The following is a 21,296-nucleotide window of genomic DNA, read 5'->3' as shown; positions in this document are numbered from 1 at the left end:
GTCTTCTATCTCTCTGACATCATGTGACTGGTTTTCAAATTCATAGCTTTTTTTTCTTCATGCAAACTCTTCCAGCTGTGTGGATTATTCACTGTTGACAAACAAAGCCACTTGTTTTTAGAGCTGGCCAGTTCGATAGTTGTTTTGTGTCACCCGCTGTTTGTTTTGGTCGTTTTCTCCTGAGGACGTCTGACTTTGAGACATTCGCGCCGAGCGAAAGAGCCAGATAGAGCTAACCAGACAAACTAGCGTCCCAAAAGTGAGACCCTGAGAGACTACAGAATGGAAGGGAGATGGAGTCTCAGGCCCCCAGAGGACGGCTCGAATATATATCCATTCCAAGCCGGTGAGACCAGGCTCCATGTTGCCTTACCCCCAGGGGGGAGGCCCGGGTCCTCAGGAGAGCTGGCCCGGTGGGCCCCTAAATCTTCCTGAGCGATTCTGTCCAAGCTTTGGCTGTCTCAACTGGCTCGCCAGCGTCAGACAAATGGTGATGCTTTATATATACAGCTGGGGCTAGGCTAGCCAGCACCTCCACGGTCTGTCTAATTGCCTCTTGGAAGCCGTGCTGGTGTGTTAATGGGAGGTAATGGTTTTTGCAAATGGGATAATAGCTGGGCTTGTGTTGCATCATTGCATTTCTGGTGTCAGGTATTTTTGCAAAAAAAAAACAGTTGGTAATGGTCCCACACTTTATATCCTCCTGTGTTAGCGATTCCATTGTGCTAATATACACAATCCCTACAATAACTGACCTTGGCAATGTGTTGCTGGCGTTGGCCCTGTTGTTGTCCTGCCTGCCCAGCCCGGGCTGTGGAAGTCAAGCTACCATTGTCACTTTTGTGCTCCTGTTGTCGCTCTTTGTTTCTCGAGCCAGGGCCTTTTCTCTCCCTTTCTCTCTCTCTGTCCTTTTGGTCTCATCCTCCACGGTGGTGTTTCGAATGACTTGCTCGCAGCTTGGCAGTGTTTTAATGCGGCGCAGAGGTACATAAATCCTTTTTGTCCCCTTGCTCTATACAAGACCGTGTAGAGAGATGAGACGAAGTTGAGCAGGCAAACAGCTCCTATTTCAATAAGCATCTCCCCAGTTCCATTATGATTACAGTTGATATGGCCACCAGCGCCAGCTGCCAGCCTGTCGTCCTCTTAGATCCATGGGCTTCTTGGCTTTCCACTTTGCCTTTCCAGGGCAGCCCGTATTGGTAGCAGGCCTATCTCCAGCATATCACTGGTGATGGATAACCATGTCCTACCACTAACCTCTCTCTTTCTCTCCCCTGTTCATAGACCCCTGCAAAGACAGCGAGAACAGTCTGAACGTGGCATGCCGGGTGGAGCCACGTACCCGCCAGCCCCTGACCTTTGCCCCTCCGGAGTCCTGCCCACCCGTCAATGAGCCACTGTGCGCCAGCGACAGCCAGACGTACGAGAGCGAGTGCCATATGACGAGGACGGGCATGCAGAAGGGCATTGACCTCAGGAAGATCCACCCGGGCCGCTGCAAGAAACAAGGTGTGCCAGCACGTTCATGCACGCACACACAAACTGCACTGCCATGACCAATAGATAATTTACCATGTTCTTTACGGGCTGTGTTGTGTTACATGCATGACACCAGATGGTTTGCTTGATAAAAGCTCACAAAGGCTTATCTGGGCTATCTGCACTGTCAGGTTTACTGCACAGTCAGGTTACAGTAGATCAAATAAAATCCAATTGTYTTTGTCACGTGCCAAATACAACAGGTGTAGTAGACCTTACAGTGAAATGTTTACTTACAATTCCTTAACCAACAATGCAATTTTAAGAAAAATAAATGTTAAGAAAGTATTTACTAAAATAAACTGTAAAAAATGTTTGTTTTTTAAATGAAGGAGCAACAATAGAATATCATTAGTGAGGCTTTATACAGGGGGTACCAGTACAAAGTCAATGTGTGGGGGCACCGGTTATCGTCTAGGTAGCCATTTGATTAGCTGTTCAGGAGTCTTATGGCTTGGGTGTAGAAGCTGTTAAGCCTTTTGGACCTAGACTTGGCGCTCCGGTACCACTTACCATGCGGTAGCAAGGAGAAAAGTCTATGACTAGGCTGGCTGGAGTCTTTACCAATTTTTAGGGCTTTCCTCTGAAACCGCCTGGTATAGAGGTCCTGGATGGCAGGAAGCTTGGTTCCAGTGACGTACTAGGCCGTACGCACTACCCTCTGCAGTGACTTGCGGTCGAAGGCCGAGCAGTTGCCATACCAGGCGGTGATGCAACTAGACATGATGCTCTTAATGGTGCGGCTGTTAAACATTTTGAGGATCTGAGGACCCATGCCAAATATTTTCAGTTTCCTGAGGGGGAATAGTCATTGTCGTGACCTTTTTCACGACTATCTTGCTGTGTTTGGACTATGATAGTTTGTTGGTGAAGTGGATACCAAGGAACTTGAAGCTCTCAACCTGCTCCACTACAGGCCCGTCGATGAAAATGGCGGTGTGCTCTGTTCTCCTTTTCCTGTAGTCCACAATCATCTCCTTTGTCTTGATCACATTTAGGGAAAGGTTGTTATCCTGGTACCACACTGCCAGGTCTCTGACCTCCTCCCTATAGGCTGTCTCATCGTTGTCAGTGATCAGGCCTATTACTGATGTGTCGTCAGCAAACTTAATGATGGTGTTGGAGTCGTGCTTGGCCATACAGTCATGGGTGAACAGGGAGTACAACACGGGGCCCCCGTGTTGAGGATCAGCGTGGCAGATGTGTTGTTACCTACCCTCACCACCTGGGAGGTGGCTCATCAGGAATTTCCAGGATCCAGTTGCAGAGGAAGGTGCTTAGTCCCAGGGTCCTTAGCTTAGTAATGAGCTTTGAGAGCATTATGGTGTTGAACGCTGAGCTGTAGTCAACGAATAGTATTCTCACGTAGGTGTTCCTTTTGTCCAGGTGGGAAAGAGCAGCGTGGAGTGCAATAGAGATTGCATCATCTGTGGATCTGTTGGGGCGGTATGCAAATTGGAGTGGGTCTAAGGTTTCTGGGATAATGGTGTTGATGTGAGCCATGACCAGCCTTTCAAAGCACTTCATGGCTACAGACGTGAGTGCTACGGGTCGGTAGTCATTTTGGCAGGTTAGCCTGGTGTTCTTGGGTACAGGAACTACGGTGGTCTGCTTGAAACATGTTGGTATTACAGACTCGGTCAGGGACAGGTTGAAAATGTGAAGACACTTGCCAGTTGGTCAGTGCATGCTCAAAGTACACGTCCTGGTAATCCGTCTGGCCCTGCGGCCTTGTGAATGTTGACCTGTTTAAAGCTCTTACTCACATCGGCTACGGCGAGTGTGATCACACAGTCGTCCGGAACAGCTGATGCTCTCATGCATGCTTCAGTGTTGCTTTCCTTAAAGCGAGCATAGAGGTTATTTAGCTCGTCTGGTATGCTCGTGTCACTGTGCTTCCTTTTGTAGTCCGTAATAGTTTGCAAGCCCTGCCACATTCGACGAGCATCGGAGCCGGTGTAGTACGATTCAATCTTAGTCCTGTATTGATGCTTTGCCTGTTTGATTGTTTGTCGGATGGCATAGCGGGATTTCTTATAAACATCTGAGTTAGTGTCTCGCTCCTTGAAAGCGGCAGCTCTACCCTTTAGCTCAGTGCAGATGTTGCCTGTAATCTATGGCTTCTGGCTGGGGGTACGTACCGTCACTGTGGGGATGATGTCATCAATGCACTTATTGATGAAGCCAGTGACTGATGTGGTGTACTCCTCAATGCCATCTGAATGATCCCGGAACATATTCCAGTCTGTGCTAGCAAAACACTCCTGTAGCTTAGAATCTGCATCATCTGACCACTTCCTTATTGAGCGAGTCACTGGTACTTCCTGCTTTAGTTTTTGCTTGTAAGCAGGAACAAGGAGGATAGAGTTATGGTCAGATTTGCCAAATGGAGGGTGAGGGAGAGCTTTGTACGCATCTCTGTGTGTGGAGTAAAGATGGTATCAAGTGTTTTCCTCTCTGGTTGCACATGTGACATGTTGGTAGAAATTAGGTAAAATTGATTTAAGTTTGCCTGCATTAAAGTCCCTGGCCACTAGGAGCACCACCTCTGGATGAGCATTTCCTTGTTTGCTTATGGCCTTATACAGCTCGTTGAGAGCCGTCTTAGTGCCAGCATCGGTTTGTGGTGGTAAATAGACAGGTAAATAGTGTGGTCTACAGCTTATCATGAGATACTCTACCTCTGGCCAGCAAAACCTTGAGTCTTCCTTAATTTTAGATTTCGTGCACCAGCTGTTGTTTACAAATAGACACGTACAGCCACCCCTTGTCTTACCGGAGGCAGCTGTTCTGTCTTGCTGATGGACTGAAAACCCAGCCAGCTGTATGTTATCCATGTCGATTCGGTGAAACATAAGATATTACAGTTTTTAATGTCCCGTTGGTAGGATAGTCTTGATCGGAGCTCATCCATTTTATTATCCAATGATTGCACATTGGCTAATAGCACCAATGGTAAAGGCAGATTACACACTCGCTGTCGGATCCTTACAAGGCGATCTCCGTCTCTTCTTCATGTGAATGACAGGGATTTGGGCCTTGTCGATTGTCTGAACTAAATCCTTTGCGTCCGACTCGTTAAAGAAAGAATCTTCATCCAGTTCGAGGTGAGTAATCACTGTCCTGATATCCAGAAGCTCTTTTCGGTCGTAAGAGACGGTGGCAGAAACATTATGTACAAAGTAAATGACAAATAACTTTAAAAAAACACACAATAGCACAATTGGTTAGGAGCCCGTAAAACGTCAGCCATCTCCTCCGGCGCCATCATCATCATAGATGATACCGATCTGAAGAAATCCAATGTTCCTGTTGTGTGATAGGGGCTTCAGTGGACCACCACCACGGCTGTAGCTTTTCTGCTCTCACCTCATCTCCACACATCTGAGACTCCCCATAGAGTTAAAGACCAATGTTCATGGTGTGATGCACTCTACTACAGACAACTGTGGTTTTGTGCTTCAAATAATTCTCAGTTTCTGCCCTGCAACACACTGACTCTCTTTTGTTAGCAATATTTTGTAGTCAAGCTTGAGTACAGATAAAGACCGCTATTATGTGGATACATATGGGACTTCCAACTTCTCAGTAGAAGCCTTAGCACTGTGTGTTCCTGTGAATTTATTTAGTTCTCGATCAAGTTAACAAGAACCCATTCTCTATCTGTCTTTTACTGAAGTGAAATGGATAGGCATAATAGTTTTTTGTTTTCAAAAAAAAAAATGTACTTCAACAGTCATTTCATTTGAAATGTAGATCAATGACATCATATAGTACGTCCCTCTTATGTTCGACTCCCAGAGAATGCAGCTCCGTAATTAGGTTCCAGCATAGCATGACCACTTTACAGGAAAGAGAAAGAGAGGAATGGCTCCAAATTGAATTCATGTACACATTTGATCCAGTGATAGAGAACATAATGAATTTGAAGCTCTCAAGGTGCCTCAACCTTCTCTAAGATTGCCTCGATTCGTCGACTGATTTTCTGCATCACATTTCAAGTCACATTTTATTTTAAGTCCACTATCACAACGTCTCAACATGCTTTACAGAGGAAAATTAAACATTGAAAAACAAGAAACAACAATGTCCCTCGTCCATTTTGCAGAGATGTGCAAGGTGGAGTGCAAGTTCAATGGCGTGTGCCAGGTGGAACGTCTAGGCGTGCGCTGCTCCTGCGAGCCTATCCAGTGCGACGGGACCTACAAGCCGCTGTGCGGCAAAGACGGACGCAGCTACGTCAACAACTGTGAGCGGCGACGGGCCGAGTGCCTGGCTAAAGCCCACATCCCCGTCAAGCAGCAAGGCCCGTGTGGTGAGTCAGGTCCTCTAGGGGAGAAGCCTCTGGTCTTTCTCTCTCTTTCTTCCTTTGGTTGGCTCCTCCTGTCCTGTGTAAGTACTGTATGTGTGTTTGTTCTGTCTGTCTCTTGACTTGTCTGTGGTGGGAGGGGAGGTGAAAAAGCGAAAAGACAGGAAGTTACCATGACCACCACGTTTCCATTCATCCCCCATCTACCTCATGCCCGTCACGCTCCGCCATCACGTGACACATGAAACACAACAGCCTTCATGTTTCGTTCATGTCCTCCTACCTTCCCGGTAGTGCCAGTCTTCCACTTCAATGGTTTCTCTCTCTCTCTCTTCACAACACAAATTTGTGTCTCGCCTGTCTGTCTCCGTCTGTCTCTTTTCTGTCTGTGTGGCTTCCTTTTTCAACAGGTATTCTTTCTATTTCAGTGCCTCTGTCTGTCTGTCGGGACACACCCCTCACTTCAGCAGGGGAGAGTTCAACCTTTGACCTCTGATGGACACTGACCACTTGGGGGGTCAGAGACTCTCCTCCAATTGGACTAAACAGGGGTGGTTTTCTTTCTCCTTTCTCTTCCTCTTTCTCTTTTCTCTTTTCTCTTTTCTTTTTCTTTTCCCTTTCTCGCTCTCTCTCTCTCTCGATAACGGAGTAGTACGTTCTCTCTCCCAACACTCCAAGCTGTCGCTCTTGTCTCTCCTCTGTGCACCCTCCTTGCAGCCCTACTGTGTCTGCGGGAGGAAGAAAGCGTCCGTCCGTGAGGTTGGGGAGCTCCTCATCTTCCCAGTGCTGTGTTTTGTTGTGTTAACCCCTTTCCCATCTCCCAACTCCCTTTTCCCTCAACCCTCAGCCTATGATGGTTCCCTGCTACCCTAGCATGGCAGACTGCATGTAGACCCTCCCCCTGTACCACTCCACCATTCTCTCCTCTACTGCTGCATGTAGACCCTCCCCCTGTACCACTCCACCATTCTCTCCTCTACTGCTGCATGTAGACCCTCCCCCTGTACCACTCCACCATTCTCTCCTCTACTGCTGCATGTAGACCCTCCCCCCTGCCCTATGCCCAACCTCTCCCTTGCCACCCGGGCACTGACTTTAGCTATGCCCAATGCCTATAAGTGCCTGCTGACTAGGTCTCTCAACTTCATATAATCAATTGACTAGGGGTGTTTGTAGATGTAGAATTAGATCAGCGGTGGGCAAACTATACCGCTGTGAAGGCCATCTGGCACAGATGCAGGCTTTTGCTCCTGCCAAGCAGTAACACACGCGATTCAGCAAATCAAAGCCTTGATCGAAAACTACGATGAGTTGATTTTGTAGAATCGTGGGTGTGTTACTGCTTGGCCAGAGTAAAAACCTGCACCCACAGTGGTTCTCACAGGGTATAGATAGTCTACCCCTGATGTAGAGTGTCTGCATTCGATAGACGAACTAAATGCGGGGCCACAGTCGTTCCGTAGCAAAACTCCTCTCTAGTTCTCCTCAGACAGATATCTCTATCTCACTCCGGTTGGTTATCTGAATACTAAGTTGTACTCGGCGGGGTGACGTTGAAGCATGGCTTCGCAGTATCATGGTGCAACTCATTAGCATAGTTTTTTTCTCATCTCTTCCCCTGTCTTTTTGTCACGCATAAATTAACATGTGAAATGTCTGCCGTGCTTATGTTTTTTTATTTATTATTTAATTATTTCTGACAAAGTAAACGGTCACCATTCTTTTCGGCGTATTTTAGCCCGGTGGCGAGTTACAGTACGTTTTTCAATGCGTTTCTATTGACATTTGCATATTTGCTTGACGACGTGATGAGAGTTAGATTTAAATCTCCTTTCAGATTTAATTCAACATCAAAAGGAGAGGAGTGAGGTGCCCGGGGCTGTTGGTTTAGTTGTGGGGGAGTATGTGTGAGAGGGTGTGTGTGTGTATGTTTGGTTTTGTGTGTGCAGGCTTCTTGTTGTGTGTGTGTGTGTGTGTGTGTGTGTGTGTGTGTGTGTGTGTGTGTGTGTGTGTGTGTGTGTGTGTGTGTGTGTGTGTGTGTGTGTGTGGTGTGTGTGTGTGTGTGTGTGTGTGTGTGTGTGTGTGTGGGTGTGTGTGTGTGTGTGTGTGTGTGTGTGTGCAGCTGTTTTGTATGTGACGGTGTCTGTGTCTAAATAGCCTCCTTGTCACGAAGCGATCAATAGCACAATCAGAGGACAGGTTACAGTTACAGCTGTGCCACGTGGCATGCAGCAAAGGACACGCTATCTCTCATCACTGTGACCGTGGCAGCCATTGTCTCACACCGTACTTCCATCCTAACCACAACACACACACTCCACAAAGGAGCTTGAGTCATCCTTACTGGGCCAAACCACATGCCACCTCTGGGAACCACAGTCCCCTGCTAACTTCAATGGCAGTCTAAAACATACTTCAAATCACTTACTGTACATCAGAACTGTATAGTGATTGCAAGCACACACACACACACACACAGTGCAGAAGAGAGGGTCCCTGCTGTCCTTTTTCATCTATAGTCCTCCCATCCAGCTGCTGTTCTGGCGTTCATGGTGTGTGTACAGTCTTCTACATGCACCCCAATAAGCCTGAAGTGGTTCAGTCTCCATCGTCTGCTGAATGGAACTGGCCAGCCTTTTGTCACTTCCCGAGAGCTCTAAGAGCGTCGACCGTGGGATGGATGGAGAGCGAAAAACTGGGACGATGGGGTGCCATGGCTGTCGCTAGCCCAAACCCACACACACTCCTCTCTTATTGGGCGTGAGATGGCGCTAGTTTATCGATCAGTCACGCCACAAGCCATATGGAGGGCTGAATATATTTCCATGTATGACACCTAATCGTGAGTGTGGTGACAACCCCCCTAATGTGACTGTCATCCGCCCTTTCACTCTTTGTATCCCTCAAGGGCCACTTGTCCCCTATGGGGGGGGCCACAAACTTCCCTAATCATACTGGACACAACCAATGTTCCCTCTAAGCTGCTTGTGCTGCAAGCAGTAGCCCGAGACCGTTGCGCTGCTCCCCTGGGACTGCTGCGCAAAGCGCAGAAGAAATATCAGCCCACGGAGAGAAGCACCAGATTGAACTTAACTCAACTTTGTTGAGTTTTTCCTGTTAGTTAACACTATCAATGTTTCCCTTTTAATGTGGCAATTGTGATTGAATCAWCACAATAGTTGCCACTTTCAATGCAGCATACCAAAACAAACTACTCAGACCGGTGCGGCATAACCAATCACAGCTGTAGTAGGCCTATATGCAAATAGACCATTGCCATATATGGATCTGTGCCATTTACTTAGAACTGGACTGTGTTTACAGCTGTGGTCATGAGTAGATGCGTTTGTTTTCAGATCAAAGCAAGAGCTGCATGTAACCACGTGTTCGTTTTGTTTAGATTATTTTGCTGGTTAGTGAGTTATTAGCCCATGTATAGATAATTTGTAGTCAGCAATAATGGAGTGATTGCTTCCTACAAGAGCACAAAACGTGCACGTTTCTAGACATCTTTGAAAAGCTAGTCTGGTAAAGAGCTTTTTTCTTGTCTTAAAGGGGCAGTGTTGTATTTTGAGACAGGCTTGAATAAGCTAAGTAGCAGAGGGTAGCATCATTTGTCTGATTCTCTGTAGTAATGGTATGGGAATAATAATGCATTTTATTTTGTAAAGCGGTTTCTTGCACCAAACGACCCAACAACATTTTCAGCCACCTCCTTGTCTGATGGACAAGTGGATAAACAGGTTCATGTCAAGCCCTACATGTCTTTGTCAAAAGTCTCATGGAATGTAGACCTACGTTGAACACCACACATTGGCTGCTACTGTAGGCTGAATGATGTAACAGCTATTTCCATGTTAACTTGTTATGGGATGTATTATCTCCGTTGTTTTTGATGGTAGGCAACTCTGGTAGGCCTACATTATGATCACATAGCCACAGTAGCCTACTTGACCACTGTTAAAACTGTAACTTAAAGCGGGTACAGCCTCAGTGTTCACAGTAAACGTGCGCTCGGGAGTTGCYAAACATTTCCACAACGTTCAAGACCTGAAATTTGGTCAGTGCCGCAAAAAAATTGAGGAGCATTGGACACAACCATCTTACAAGCTGAAAAAGACAATGAGGCCCTGTTTTGATTTATAAGCCCATATGGTCTTCAACGGGAACGTGTTCGAGGTCAGTCTCTCATGAGACAGCCACTTTAAAGATGAATGGCGGTGGATTGTGAGTGGCCAGGTCATAGCGTTCCCCAGGTGCTCAGATGAAAAAAGTCCAAGGGGCTTAAGATGTGTCTGCCTTAACCCAGAGCGCTCAAAGAAAGCTTTTACTGCTGCGAGACAGGGACACATTAGATGGTACAGCGGATCACAGACAGACACACAGACAGACAGTGAAGTACTTAGTCAGATGGTTAGATAATTGGTTTGAATACCATTTGAGAGCGGTGCAATATTGTCTCATTGTTTGTGTGTGTGTATGTGTACATGCGTATGTGTGTGTGTGTGTGTGTGTGTGTGTGCACATTCACACACGCACTCTCCTCCTGGAGGTTAACGGAGAATCACTCAGCCAGAGAGACATTGTCATTGACAAAGAGCTTCAGCGAAGGAGGAAAACTGGGGAGTAAAGTGCGCCTACGGTGACACCCTGTATGCACGCATGACTGTAAGTCGCTTTGGATAAAGAAGTGTCTGCTAAATGGCATATACACAAGCCTCTCCGGTGAATATTTATCATTTGCATGTTTATTTGATTAGCATCTCCGCCATGCGACGACACTAGTTGCTGGCTGTGATTATGCTCATCAACAATAATAGGCTGAGTAGCTATTAAACCCAGCGAGGACCTCCAGTGATGTTTGGTAATGAATCTAATTAGTGTAGTTGCTCTGGGAGTCAGGTTGACGGTATGGCAGGGGTACTAGGGATTATATTTAACGTGGCCCATAGCGGACTGAAGTGTGTGTGTGTGTGTGGTGATGAGGGTGTGTGTGTGTGTTTCAGTAGTGGCAGAGTTGCAGCAGTCACCAGGCCTTATGGGTATAGCAGGGTTCTGCTTTGGTGAGCCACCCCTCCCCTTACCCTGTCTGTTGTACCCCTCCCTCCCTCCCTCCCTCCCTCCCTCCCTCCCTCCCTCCCTCCCTCCCTCCCTCCCTCCCTCCCTCCCCCTCTCTCACAATGTATGCCTTCTGTGTGGACCACCATTAAATGATGCCCATCTGCTGTTTGGTGGCCTGCTTTACCTTCCTTCCTCTCCTCCACCTCTCCTCTCTCCTCTGTACATATACACGTCATGAGATGGAGGAGCTCATCTTTGTACAGTGGTTCTTCCTTTAAAAGTTACGAGCTTATGCTGCAACAGTTAGTGGTAGATGGTGGCATTCTGTCATTATACCACACTATCACAAGGGGGAGTTAGAACCCTGATCTATTGGTAGTCTAAACTGTGGCACAAATTAACTTTTCGTAAATTAATGGAGGTGTTTTCTTCTCTGGCACTAGAGTCCAGAATCAGGCAACCACAACAAACAACTGTTGGTGGTCCTGGAGTTAAGAGATAATTTGGATAAATTCAATGGGGGAATTTCACTTTACATGTGGACTGGCGATTTTCCAAAAATAGGCACGGTGGGCTTTTGGTATCTCTCCCTCTAAAAACAGAAATAAATCATTCCAAATAACAAACAAACCAATTTCAAGAATGGCCTTTTTCCCTTTATTCAGATTATAACCGCTGACTTTCGGTTATTTGAAAACGAAATAATCTCCAACATATTGTTATTTTTTAATTAAACAAGCCATAGAAAGTTTCAGTTTAAACCACCAGAAAATACAGAACAAATAATACAACAAATATTGTGGTTAAACTCAAATGTACTAATTGATAAAAATGTATCAATTGGAACCTTTATCAAGTGGAAGGGGGGAAAAGTAAGGAACTTGTCTGTCGGAAAATTGTGATAAATAAAAATATATACCAGTTTCATTTAAGGACCAGAAAATTGACAGCTGTGCCATGTAGATTGCAATATAGTTGGGAAGAGATTTTCGATGTACCGATTCCATGGCACATGGTTTATGAATTCACACGCAATGAATGGGAATACTATAGGAATAGTATACTATGGGAATAAATATCACTGATTGACAGAAATATTGGAATAAAGTAGGCTAATGAAGGCAACACATTGTTCCTTACTGGAACACCAAAAGTCATCCAATTGTTATGATAGGATTTGGAGCAATAGCCAACCTGCGTGTGGTCAACTATTTCAGAACCGTTTCGCGCTGCTCTGAGACAAGCATGCGGACTGGTCTTGATAAATCAATTCGATTTTTATTTTCACTGAATCTCCGTTTGGGTATTGGTTAGACTACAATTAGGGTGTGGAAATGTTAGGATTATTTAGCTTTTCACTCGCTGTCACTTAGTAGCCTACTCCCAACCAGTCACATTGTACAGCGCCATATTTTCCTTACGGAAATCCTGAGGGTTACGTTTTTCGTTTTTCTTGGAATAGAATGGCAACAATGGCTGACACTTCAATAACGTGCCATAGTATCTGCGGCAGCCAGCAAGCTGTGCTACAGTATGACACAACTTTTAAAGGAAGAACCATTGTATGTGTTCCCTCATTGTTGTCTTTCTCTGTCCTCATTTACTTTCGCTTTTTCTATATTTCCCTCTTTTTATTTTCCCCTTTTCTCCCACCCCCCTCTCTCTCACCCTCTGTTTCGCTGTATTTCACTTCATATGTGTTCCCTATGTCGTCTGGTAGAAAATAAAACGTGTTTGGGGTTTTAAAAAGCAAGTGGAGGACTAAGGTGTTTGGTTTTATCCCCTTGCAGCCATTACTCTGTGATAAGTGCTCCGTAGCAGGGAAACAGGGCCCGCGGGCCTTCCTTTCACTCTATGCTAATATTTATCCTTTTCTCTCCCGTTCTGGCACCTGTTTTAATATGTTCCATAAATGTTTTCACTGCTAGCGAGACACGGGTGACAGCCCACCCCCCCTCCTTGCAGCACCGACAAAACTGAGTAATGAAGCTTCCCATTGGCTGCTTCTCTACAATGGTGGCACTGACACCCGCCTCTCCCTCACCCGATTGGCTACTGACAGCATGGGGAGAGCTTTTCTCTGATTCTTATCGTGACATTGGGAGTAATCCTGAATTTGACCAGGGAGCAAGGAAGATTCCAATCTACATATGCATGAGTAGGGAGATGCTCTACCGCAAAAATATAATCTCCCTGCTTTTACATCCATATGTACAGTGTTGAACCGTATATATTACCCACGCAAACACGGCTAAGAACATGACACTCCATCTCTCCTGGCTTATATACAGAACGCCCGCCGAGTGCATTCAGCTCGCCTCTAAATCTTGACTAATGTGACAGTTTAGTGAGAGAAGGGAAGAGGCAACGCCCCTGTTGGGGAGAGACGGGCAGCGGAACATTTGACGTTGTGAGGGGGGGGGTATACAGGTAGAAGAACGTTTGTCAGTGGGTAGGCCAGCGGCAATTATGGTTCTCTAAGCAATCCATGGTGCTGCATACTGCATACTAGCAGCACCCCAGAAGCCCATTTCATCTGACAAGAGTTTTAATCCCCCTGGTTTTAATCTCGGGGATGGCAACTATAAAATATCAGACTAATTAAAAGCAAAAGGAAAGCAGGGGAGCGAAGGGAGGGAGCATGGCCTAGACTGGTGGGAGAAGGGCACAAAGCGGAGGCAGAATTCAGACTCCCAAGTCGCCACTTCTGAGACAGAAACATTGTCCTTTCGTAGAGAAGCCACTGGGGTTTCTTTACTTCAGCTAGGAGCAGAATTATTGATCAGAGGAGAGTTACTCATCTCTAAGACCACTCCTGCGGCGATGCACTCACTTACAGCCATCTCTCCTCAGCACACCTTTTTCTCTCACTTCTTTGATTATGTTTGTGGCACCCTGGATCTTACACACACACCATTGTCTTGTCTCTTTCATCTGAGAAACACAGAGGGAACATTAAATAGTATGTGTGCATTTGATGCTTGTATGTGTATGTGTGTGTGTGTGTGTGTGTGTGTGTGTGTGTGTGTGTGTGTGTGTGTGTGTGTGTGTGTGTGTGTGACACTACTGCAGCCTCCCAGTATATGTCCCGCTCTACGTAGGCATATGACTGCGAAAGCTCCAGTCCTTGAACAGCACATCCACCACTACCATCACTACCCAGGCCTCCGGGATGGCAGGCTGCTGTTTCCAAGTCTCCCTCACTGTTTCCGAAGGAGAAAAGGCGCTTTCAGTTCCTTAAGATTCTTTTTCCCGACTGAGAATATGTAAGCCATCTCAATTACCAATGCCGGGTATAAGGGCTGCTGGACGTTTCTCAAAGTCTCTAATCTTACACTCTCTCTCCTCACTAAGATTATTTCACCGAGAACTGTGGGAGTTTTGCTTCTTCTATTTAATAAATCTGGAAGAAAAAATGTGCCTCCAGAAGGATTGAGCATTAAAGAATAAAGAGCTTTTTTGATTCTTTTCATCTTATTTTTTGGTGTAGAAACAAAGAGAACCAGGGACAAAAGCGTTATCTGAGGCTGCAGTTGCATGTTACGGAGCCGGGCCTTGGGAAATGGGTCGGTGAATCCATTTGAAGGGCATGAGTGTGTGTGTGGATTGCCCTCTGTTTCCAGCGCTACATACACACAGTGAGAAAAGAAATATCAGGCAGAATAGCTTTTTCTGAAGCCTGGCAAAATTAGGCACAGTTCCACTACTTACACATTTACATGCCAATTTCGCAGCTCTTTCAAACCACCGGCGTTCCCACAACACAGAAATCAATAGCAGTGTTCCACTGCTTAAGCCGCAACATTCCAATTACAAAAACTGAGAGCCTTGTCTCCTCGCTCATCCTTGCACATGATCTGTTTAGATTTGTTCAATTATGGTCGCCGGTGGGCAATGCTCCTCCTCACACCAGTATCAGCCAGGCCCTTATCTTGTTGTTTTGCTGTTCTCTTTTTCTTGAAGTGCCGAATCAAGGTTGGCTTTCTTGTCCTGTGAAGAGACACGATCACACTGACGACATCCTAACAGCCTGAACGTTTGTTCTGCACTTGTTGAAATAAAGGAATAAGCATAGGATAACTTAGGAAACGTTCTTTGTTGTGTGCGGACCCTCTACGTTGCAGCCAAACTACACCCCAACATGGACACAATGGTGAGCTGGCAAGCCACCACAATCCTGAGATTTTAGACATGATGCTATCAAACTGCTACATAGGGCCTCTCTCCCTAACAGTTCGAGATGACGTCACTGGTATTCCATGGGCGAGATAGCGCCCACATAGGTAAATTGCCTTCTGCTATCTGTTGATGATTGTACCAAGAGCGCAAGGCTGAGGCTCAGGGGAGGGGAATATTAAGAGTAGTAAATGGCACCTGTGCTTTCAAAATTAAACGGCAGTGATTCCTTAAACGGAGCGCCTGTCGAGATGCTAGTCTAATCCCATAATAATCCGAGTAATGACAGCACTCCCTCACGCTCGCTGGGAAGCCGCGGATCAAATGCATCCTCGCATCCTCTTTCCCTGGCTTATAATCTTTCTCCCTAACGGCCGACATGCCGCGTTATGCCCCCACCCGCAAGACATGCCAATGAGCCTCCCTCGCAGGGCTTCGACATTCTGCATAATTCTCCTGTCCGCTTGGCTAGACGAGGACATACAGTACGCCACAGTCTCCCGAGGCCTTGGGGTTTCAACTGTCAATCCGTTCCACCCACCCATTCAAGAGAATGAGCAATCTGCTGATAATTCAATTTTAATGCCAACTCTTGATACATGTCCCAAACAAAACCAGCCTTCGAGTCAGAAACTCAGTTCCCTTAACCCAGGTATTAGAAAACATTGTACCATGAAACTTTTTCAAACCGTCAATAAGGCTAAAATGCTCTGGGACCCTCGTTCCAAGCCTAGAGGAATATTTGGAGGTCATCTGAATATTCGTAGCATTATTTCTAAGATTGAACAGGTAGAACATTTATTGAGCGACTCTAATATAGATTTTTTTCTGTTTCTCTGCGATATGGTTGAAGAAATCTTCTCATATTTCTGCCTTTAATGTCCCTGGATATTCCATATTCAGGAGGGACAGGGGAGAGGGCATGTATTGCTTATATACATGAAAGATAACTTTAAATGCAATCGTATCATATAGAAACATGCCAATGACATTGAATGTATGGGGCTGAATGTCTTCCTCTCCCCTCATATGTCTCCCACTATTATTGGATTATATCGACCACCAACATCTATCTCGTTTTATGACCATCTAAATGCCATGCTTAAAGAGTGTGATCATAAGAAGGAGTTTATCTTCATGGGTGATTTCAATATAAACTGGGAAAACAAAACTTGCAGGAAAAAACTCACAGATTATTTCAACCTGACTCAAATAATACAAGGTCCAACCAGAGTAACACAGTCATCCCAGACTCAAATTGATCTGGTGTTTACTAACAGACCTGACCGAATAACTAAGTCCATTAACTTACTAACTGGCATATCTGGAAGTATGCTTGGGGTCATTGTCCATTTGGAAGACCCATTTGCGACCACCCTCCTTTTGAAGCTTCCAGTCTGTTATTCAAACTCAATCAGCATGACAGACTAATCTCCAGCCTTGTCCTCATCAACACTCACACCTGTGTTAACGAGAGAATCACTGATATGATGTCAGCTGGTCATTTTGTGGCAGGGCTGGAATGCAGTGGAAAAGTTTTGGGGGATTTCAGTTCATTTGCATGGCAAAGAGGGACTTTGCAATTAATTTCAATTCATCTGATCACTCTGCATAACATTCTGGAGTATATGCAAATTGACATCATACAAACTGAGGCAGCAGACTTTGTGAAAATTAACATTTGTGTCATTCTCAAAACTTTTGGCCACGACTGTACAAGTGTCTGGAACTCTATTGGAGGGATGCAGCACCATTCTTCCATGAGAAATTCAATCATTTGGTGTTTTGTTGATGGTGGTGGAAAACTCTCTCCGGGCACTGCTCCAGAATCTCCCATAAGTGTTCGATTGGGTTGAGATCTGGTGACTGAGACGGCCATTGCATATGGTTTGCATCGTTGTCATTCTCATCAAACCATTAAGTGACCACTCATGCTTTGTGGCTGGGGCATTGTCATCCTGGTAGCCAAAATAGTGGCCTGAAATCATATTTATACATGTCCCTTAGCATGATCGGATGCTTATTACTTAATTTACTTAGGAACCACACCTGTGTGGAGCCATCCCTCATTTTGTCAAGTTTTTCCATTATTTTGGCAGTGACCTGTACATCTAACCTCAACAACAATTTTGATGAAGAATTGATTGGGGGGTTGAAGAAGGAAAAGGAGGCAATGATGATGAAACAACATTAGCTGGATCACTTCAGATCACAGTGTCGTCTACATGTTTCTTCCTCGTTCTTCCCGATCCTGACCTACTTCCCAACTCGCCTGGCAGTGGCAGAACCGGCACCACACGGAACGCCATCCCACTCTTCCCCTCAGAAGCCCAGGAAGTCTCTTTGAAGTTATAGGTTGTGTCACATCCGGCCATGATTGGGAGTCCCATAGGGCGGCGCACAATTGGCCCACTGTCGTCCGAGTTTGGCCAGGGTAGGCCGTTATTGTAAATAAGAATTTGTTCTTAACGGACTTGCCTGGTTAAATAAAGGTTAAATGTAAAAAATTGTAGTGGAGCGGCCGGAGAAGAGAGTGGCATGAATACACCTTCTCTCTGATGTTCTCCCTCTTCTTCATATTTGTCTCTGCCCAGGAGCTGGGCATTATTAAGTAGAGAGCTCTCTTTTTTTCTTCCCTCCCTCTTCTATCCACGTAGCGATAGCTCTCTCTCTCTCTCTCTCTCTCTCTCTCTCTCTCTCTCTCTCTCTCTCTCTCTCTCTCTCTCTCTCTCTCTCTCTCTCTCTCTCTCTCTCTCTCTCTCTCTCTCTCTCTCTCTCTCTCTCTCTCTCTCTCTCTCTCTCTCTCTCTCTCTCTCTCTCTCTCTCTCTATCTATCTATCAGTGAGATGCAAATGGCCTCATTTGAAGAACGGCATGCTTGGAAACGTAAATTAATCAGTGCCTGTTTACTTCCCCATAAATAGAAAAAGACAGTTATTTTCTACCGTTTCTTGCCAATTTTCTATCCGTGCCACAAGTCTATGGTTTTTACCCATGTACCTTAGGGTGTGGGTTTCTCATACAGAGTGGTCAGTCACCTGTAATTGGCTCTTACAATGTGCTCAGACACCTCTGATTGACTCATACAGAGAGGTCAGCCACCTCTGATTGGCTCATACAGAGGTGTCTGCCACCTGTGATTGGCTCATACAGAGGGGACAGGGCCAATGAGATTACCTGGAGGGAGTTGATTTATACAGGTAGTATCAATCAAGTACTATGGATGAGAGTCTGGTACATGTTCAGACTTGACCATAGGTTTGTGCAGGTACAAAAAAAAAGGGGGGGGGGGATTAGCAGTACTTTCACATTGACCCACCAACCCCCTTTTTTCAAACCTCCTGATCCTCCATCAACCTCTACTCTTTTTTTAACCTATGCCGAGTACCCCACTCTTCCTGCCTTTAGCCCCCACCCCCCAATTTTCAGCCCCTAACCCCTCAATTCCCATCCTTCTCCCTCAACCTTTCTCACCGCTCCCTCACCCCCATCAATGCTAACCCCAATTGTCTCCCATCTCAGATCTGCACGCGCCCAGCCCGTGCCTGGCAAAGGCCTGCGAGTTTGGCGCTGTGTGTGTGGTGAAGAACGACAAGCCCGTATGTGAGTGCCCCGAAGCCTGCATCCAGACACCCGACCCAGTGTGCGGCAGTGACGGCCACAGCTACGGCAGCCAGTGCGAGATGAGGGCCACGGGCTGCGCCCTGCAGAGGGAGATCCACATACAGCACCGAGGGCCCTGCGGTGAGTACCAGACTATTCTATGCCTGACCATGTAATCTGACCAGGAAACAGGAATAACTCTGGGCCCTAGGGTATAAGGTCATGTGATGTGGTCAGGGAAAAACTCCTGGTCTTAAAGGGATACTTTGGGATTTTGGTAATGAGGCCCTTTATCTACTTCCCCAGAGTCAGATGAACTTGTGGATTTGTTGTCTCTGTTGGAAGGAAGTTGCTAACTAGCTTTAGTGTAATGACTGGAAGTCTATGGGTATCTGCTAAAGCTTGCAATTTCCCTATTATTGACCTTTCTTGTTGAAAATGCAATCTACTTCCAGTGGGAACAGCCATGCTCCTACTGTTTAAATGGTGACTGAGTCATGAGTCTTTGTCTGCTCTCGAGCGCCGGGGTAAAAATATCCTGGCTTCCGCAAGCACTCATTTCGTTGCCTGTCTTCTTTTTCTTCCCTAAAGTCTGGTTAGTCCACTTGACGAAGCCATTTTAGCTAGACTTGTTAATAAAGGCATCTCTACTGCTCATTTTCCCATAACTGGGTAATTGATGATGACGATGATTAACATTTTCCTTTTACCAACAAAGTGTTAGCGCCTGTGCCTTCCGTTCCATGTCCTTTCCTTGCTCWCAGTCATCAGCCAGAGTTCACGCTCTGCAGCTTTAGTTTGAATAAAATTCTATTTCACTGTAAATGTGGGTCTACGGCATAGGCATATACAGGTATCTGTATAGTAAGGAACATGTACAGTAAGTAGGCTGCCATGTCATGTGTAGATATTTACATCTCTTCACGTCTCTCTTCTCTTATAGGCTACTTAGTAAAGTTCATGCATGTTGCCTGCATGTAGCCATTTGGTCCAACACAGGTAATAGATTTTGATTTGATTTGATTAGGATCTCCATTAGCTGACGCCAATGGCGACAGCTAGTCTTACTGGGGTCCGGCACATAATGGAAAATATATTACAGACAAAAGACTTTACGTTTGACATACATTTACAAACATTAACATGTAGTGTGCGTGTGTGTGTGTGCATCTATCAGTTACACATCCAGTACCAGTCAAATGGACACACCTACTCATTCAAGAGTTTTTCTTTATTTTTACAATTTTTTCCATTGTAGAATAATAGTGAAGACATAAACTATGAAATAACACATATGTAATCATGTAGTAACCAAACAAGTGTTAACTTCTTATGGCTGGGGGCAGTATTGAGTAGCTTGTATGAATATGGTGCCCAGAGTAAACTGCCTGCTACTCAGGCCCAGAAGCTAAGATATGCATATTATTAGTAGATTTGGATAGAACTGTTTGAATGATGTCTAAAACTGTTTGAATGATGTCTGTGCGTAWAACAGAACTCATATGGCAGGCAAAAACCTGAGAAAAAATCCAACCAGGAAGTGGGAAATCTGAGGTTTGTAAATTTTCAAGTCTTTGCCTATCCAATATACAGTGTCTATGGGGTCACATTGCACTTCCTAATGCTTCCACTAGATGTCAACAGTCTTTAGAACCTTGGTTCAGGCTTCTACTGTGAAGGGGGAGAGAATAAGAGCTGATTGACTAAGAGGTCTGGCAGAATGCCATGAGCCCAGTCAGGCGTGCGCCTGTGAGAGGTAGCTGCGTTCCTTTTCCTTTCTAAAGACAAAGGAATTGTCCAGTTGAAACATTATTGAAGATTTATGTTAAAAACATCCTAAAGATTGATTTTATACATCGTTTGACATGTTTCTACGAACTGTAATGGAACTTTTTGACTTTTCATCTGGCCTCCGCCTCATGAATTTGGATTTGTGAACTAAACGCACAAACAAAAAGGAGGTATTTGGACATAAATTATGGACTTTATTGAACAAAACAAACATTTATTGTCAAACTGGGAATCCTGGGAGTGCATTCTGATGAAGATCATCAAAGGTAAAGTAATATTTATAATGCTATTTCTGACGTCTGTTGACTCCACAACATGGCGGGTATCTGTATGGCTTGTTTTGGTCTCTGAGCGCTATACTCAGATTATTGCATGGTGTTCTTTTTCCGTAAAGGTTTTTTGAAATCTGACACAGCGGTTGCATTAAGGAGAAGTATATCTATAATTCCATGTATAACACTTGTATTTTCTTCAACATTTATGATGAGTATTTCTGTTATTTGACATGGTTCTCTGCAATTTCTCCGGATATTTTGGAGGCATTTCTGAACATGGCGCCAATGTAAACGGAGGTTTTTGGATATAAATATGAACTTAATCGAACAAGACATATATGTATTGTGTAACATGAAGTCCTATGAGTGTCATCTGATGAAGATCATCAAAGATCATATATGCATATATTAGCAACTATGACTGAGGAGCAGGCCGTTTACTCTGGGCAGCTCTGTGCACCTTTCATCCAAGCTACTCAATACTGCCCCTGCAGCCATAAGAAGTTATGTCATAATTATGTAKAATTCTGGCAAATTAA

At 45.3% G+C, this 21,296-nt stretch overlaps 1 protein-coding gene across 1 annotated transcript in view; it reads left to right on the top strand.

The window, feature by feature from the left end:
* Positions 1–21,296, top strand: part of LOC111976655 (agrin-like) — a 411,714-nt gene that overhangs the window by 237,624 nt on the left and 152,794 nt on the right. The window contains exons 6-8 of the mRNA XM_070448114.1: positions 1,288–1,512; positions 5,651–5,857; positions 18,611–18,832. Of these exons, the coding sequence (XP_070304215.1) occupies positions 1,288–1,512; positions 5,651–5,857; positions 18,611–18,832 (654 nt within the window). The remainder of the gene's footprint in view (positions 1–1,287; positions 1,513–5,650; positions 5,858–18,610; positions 18,833–21,296) is intronic.

The sequence above is a fragment of the Salvelinus sp. IW2-2015 genome, linkage group LG17 (genome assembly GCF_002910315.2).
Source record: "Salvelinus sp. IW2-2015 linkage group LG17, ASM291031v2, whole genome shotgun sequence".
Classification (NCBI taxonomy): Eukaryota; Metazoa; Chordata; class Actinopteri; order Salmoniformes; family Salmonidae; genus Salvelinus; species Salvelinus sp. IW2-2015.
The sequence above is the reverse complement of the archived record's forward strand: the minus strand, read 5'-3'. Positions and strand labels throughout refer to the sequence as shown.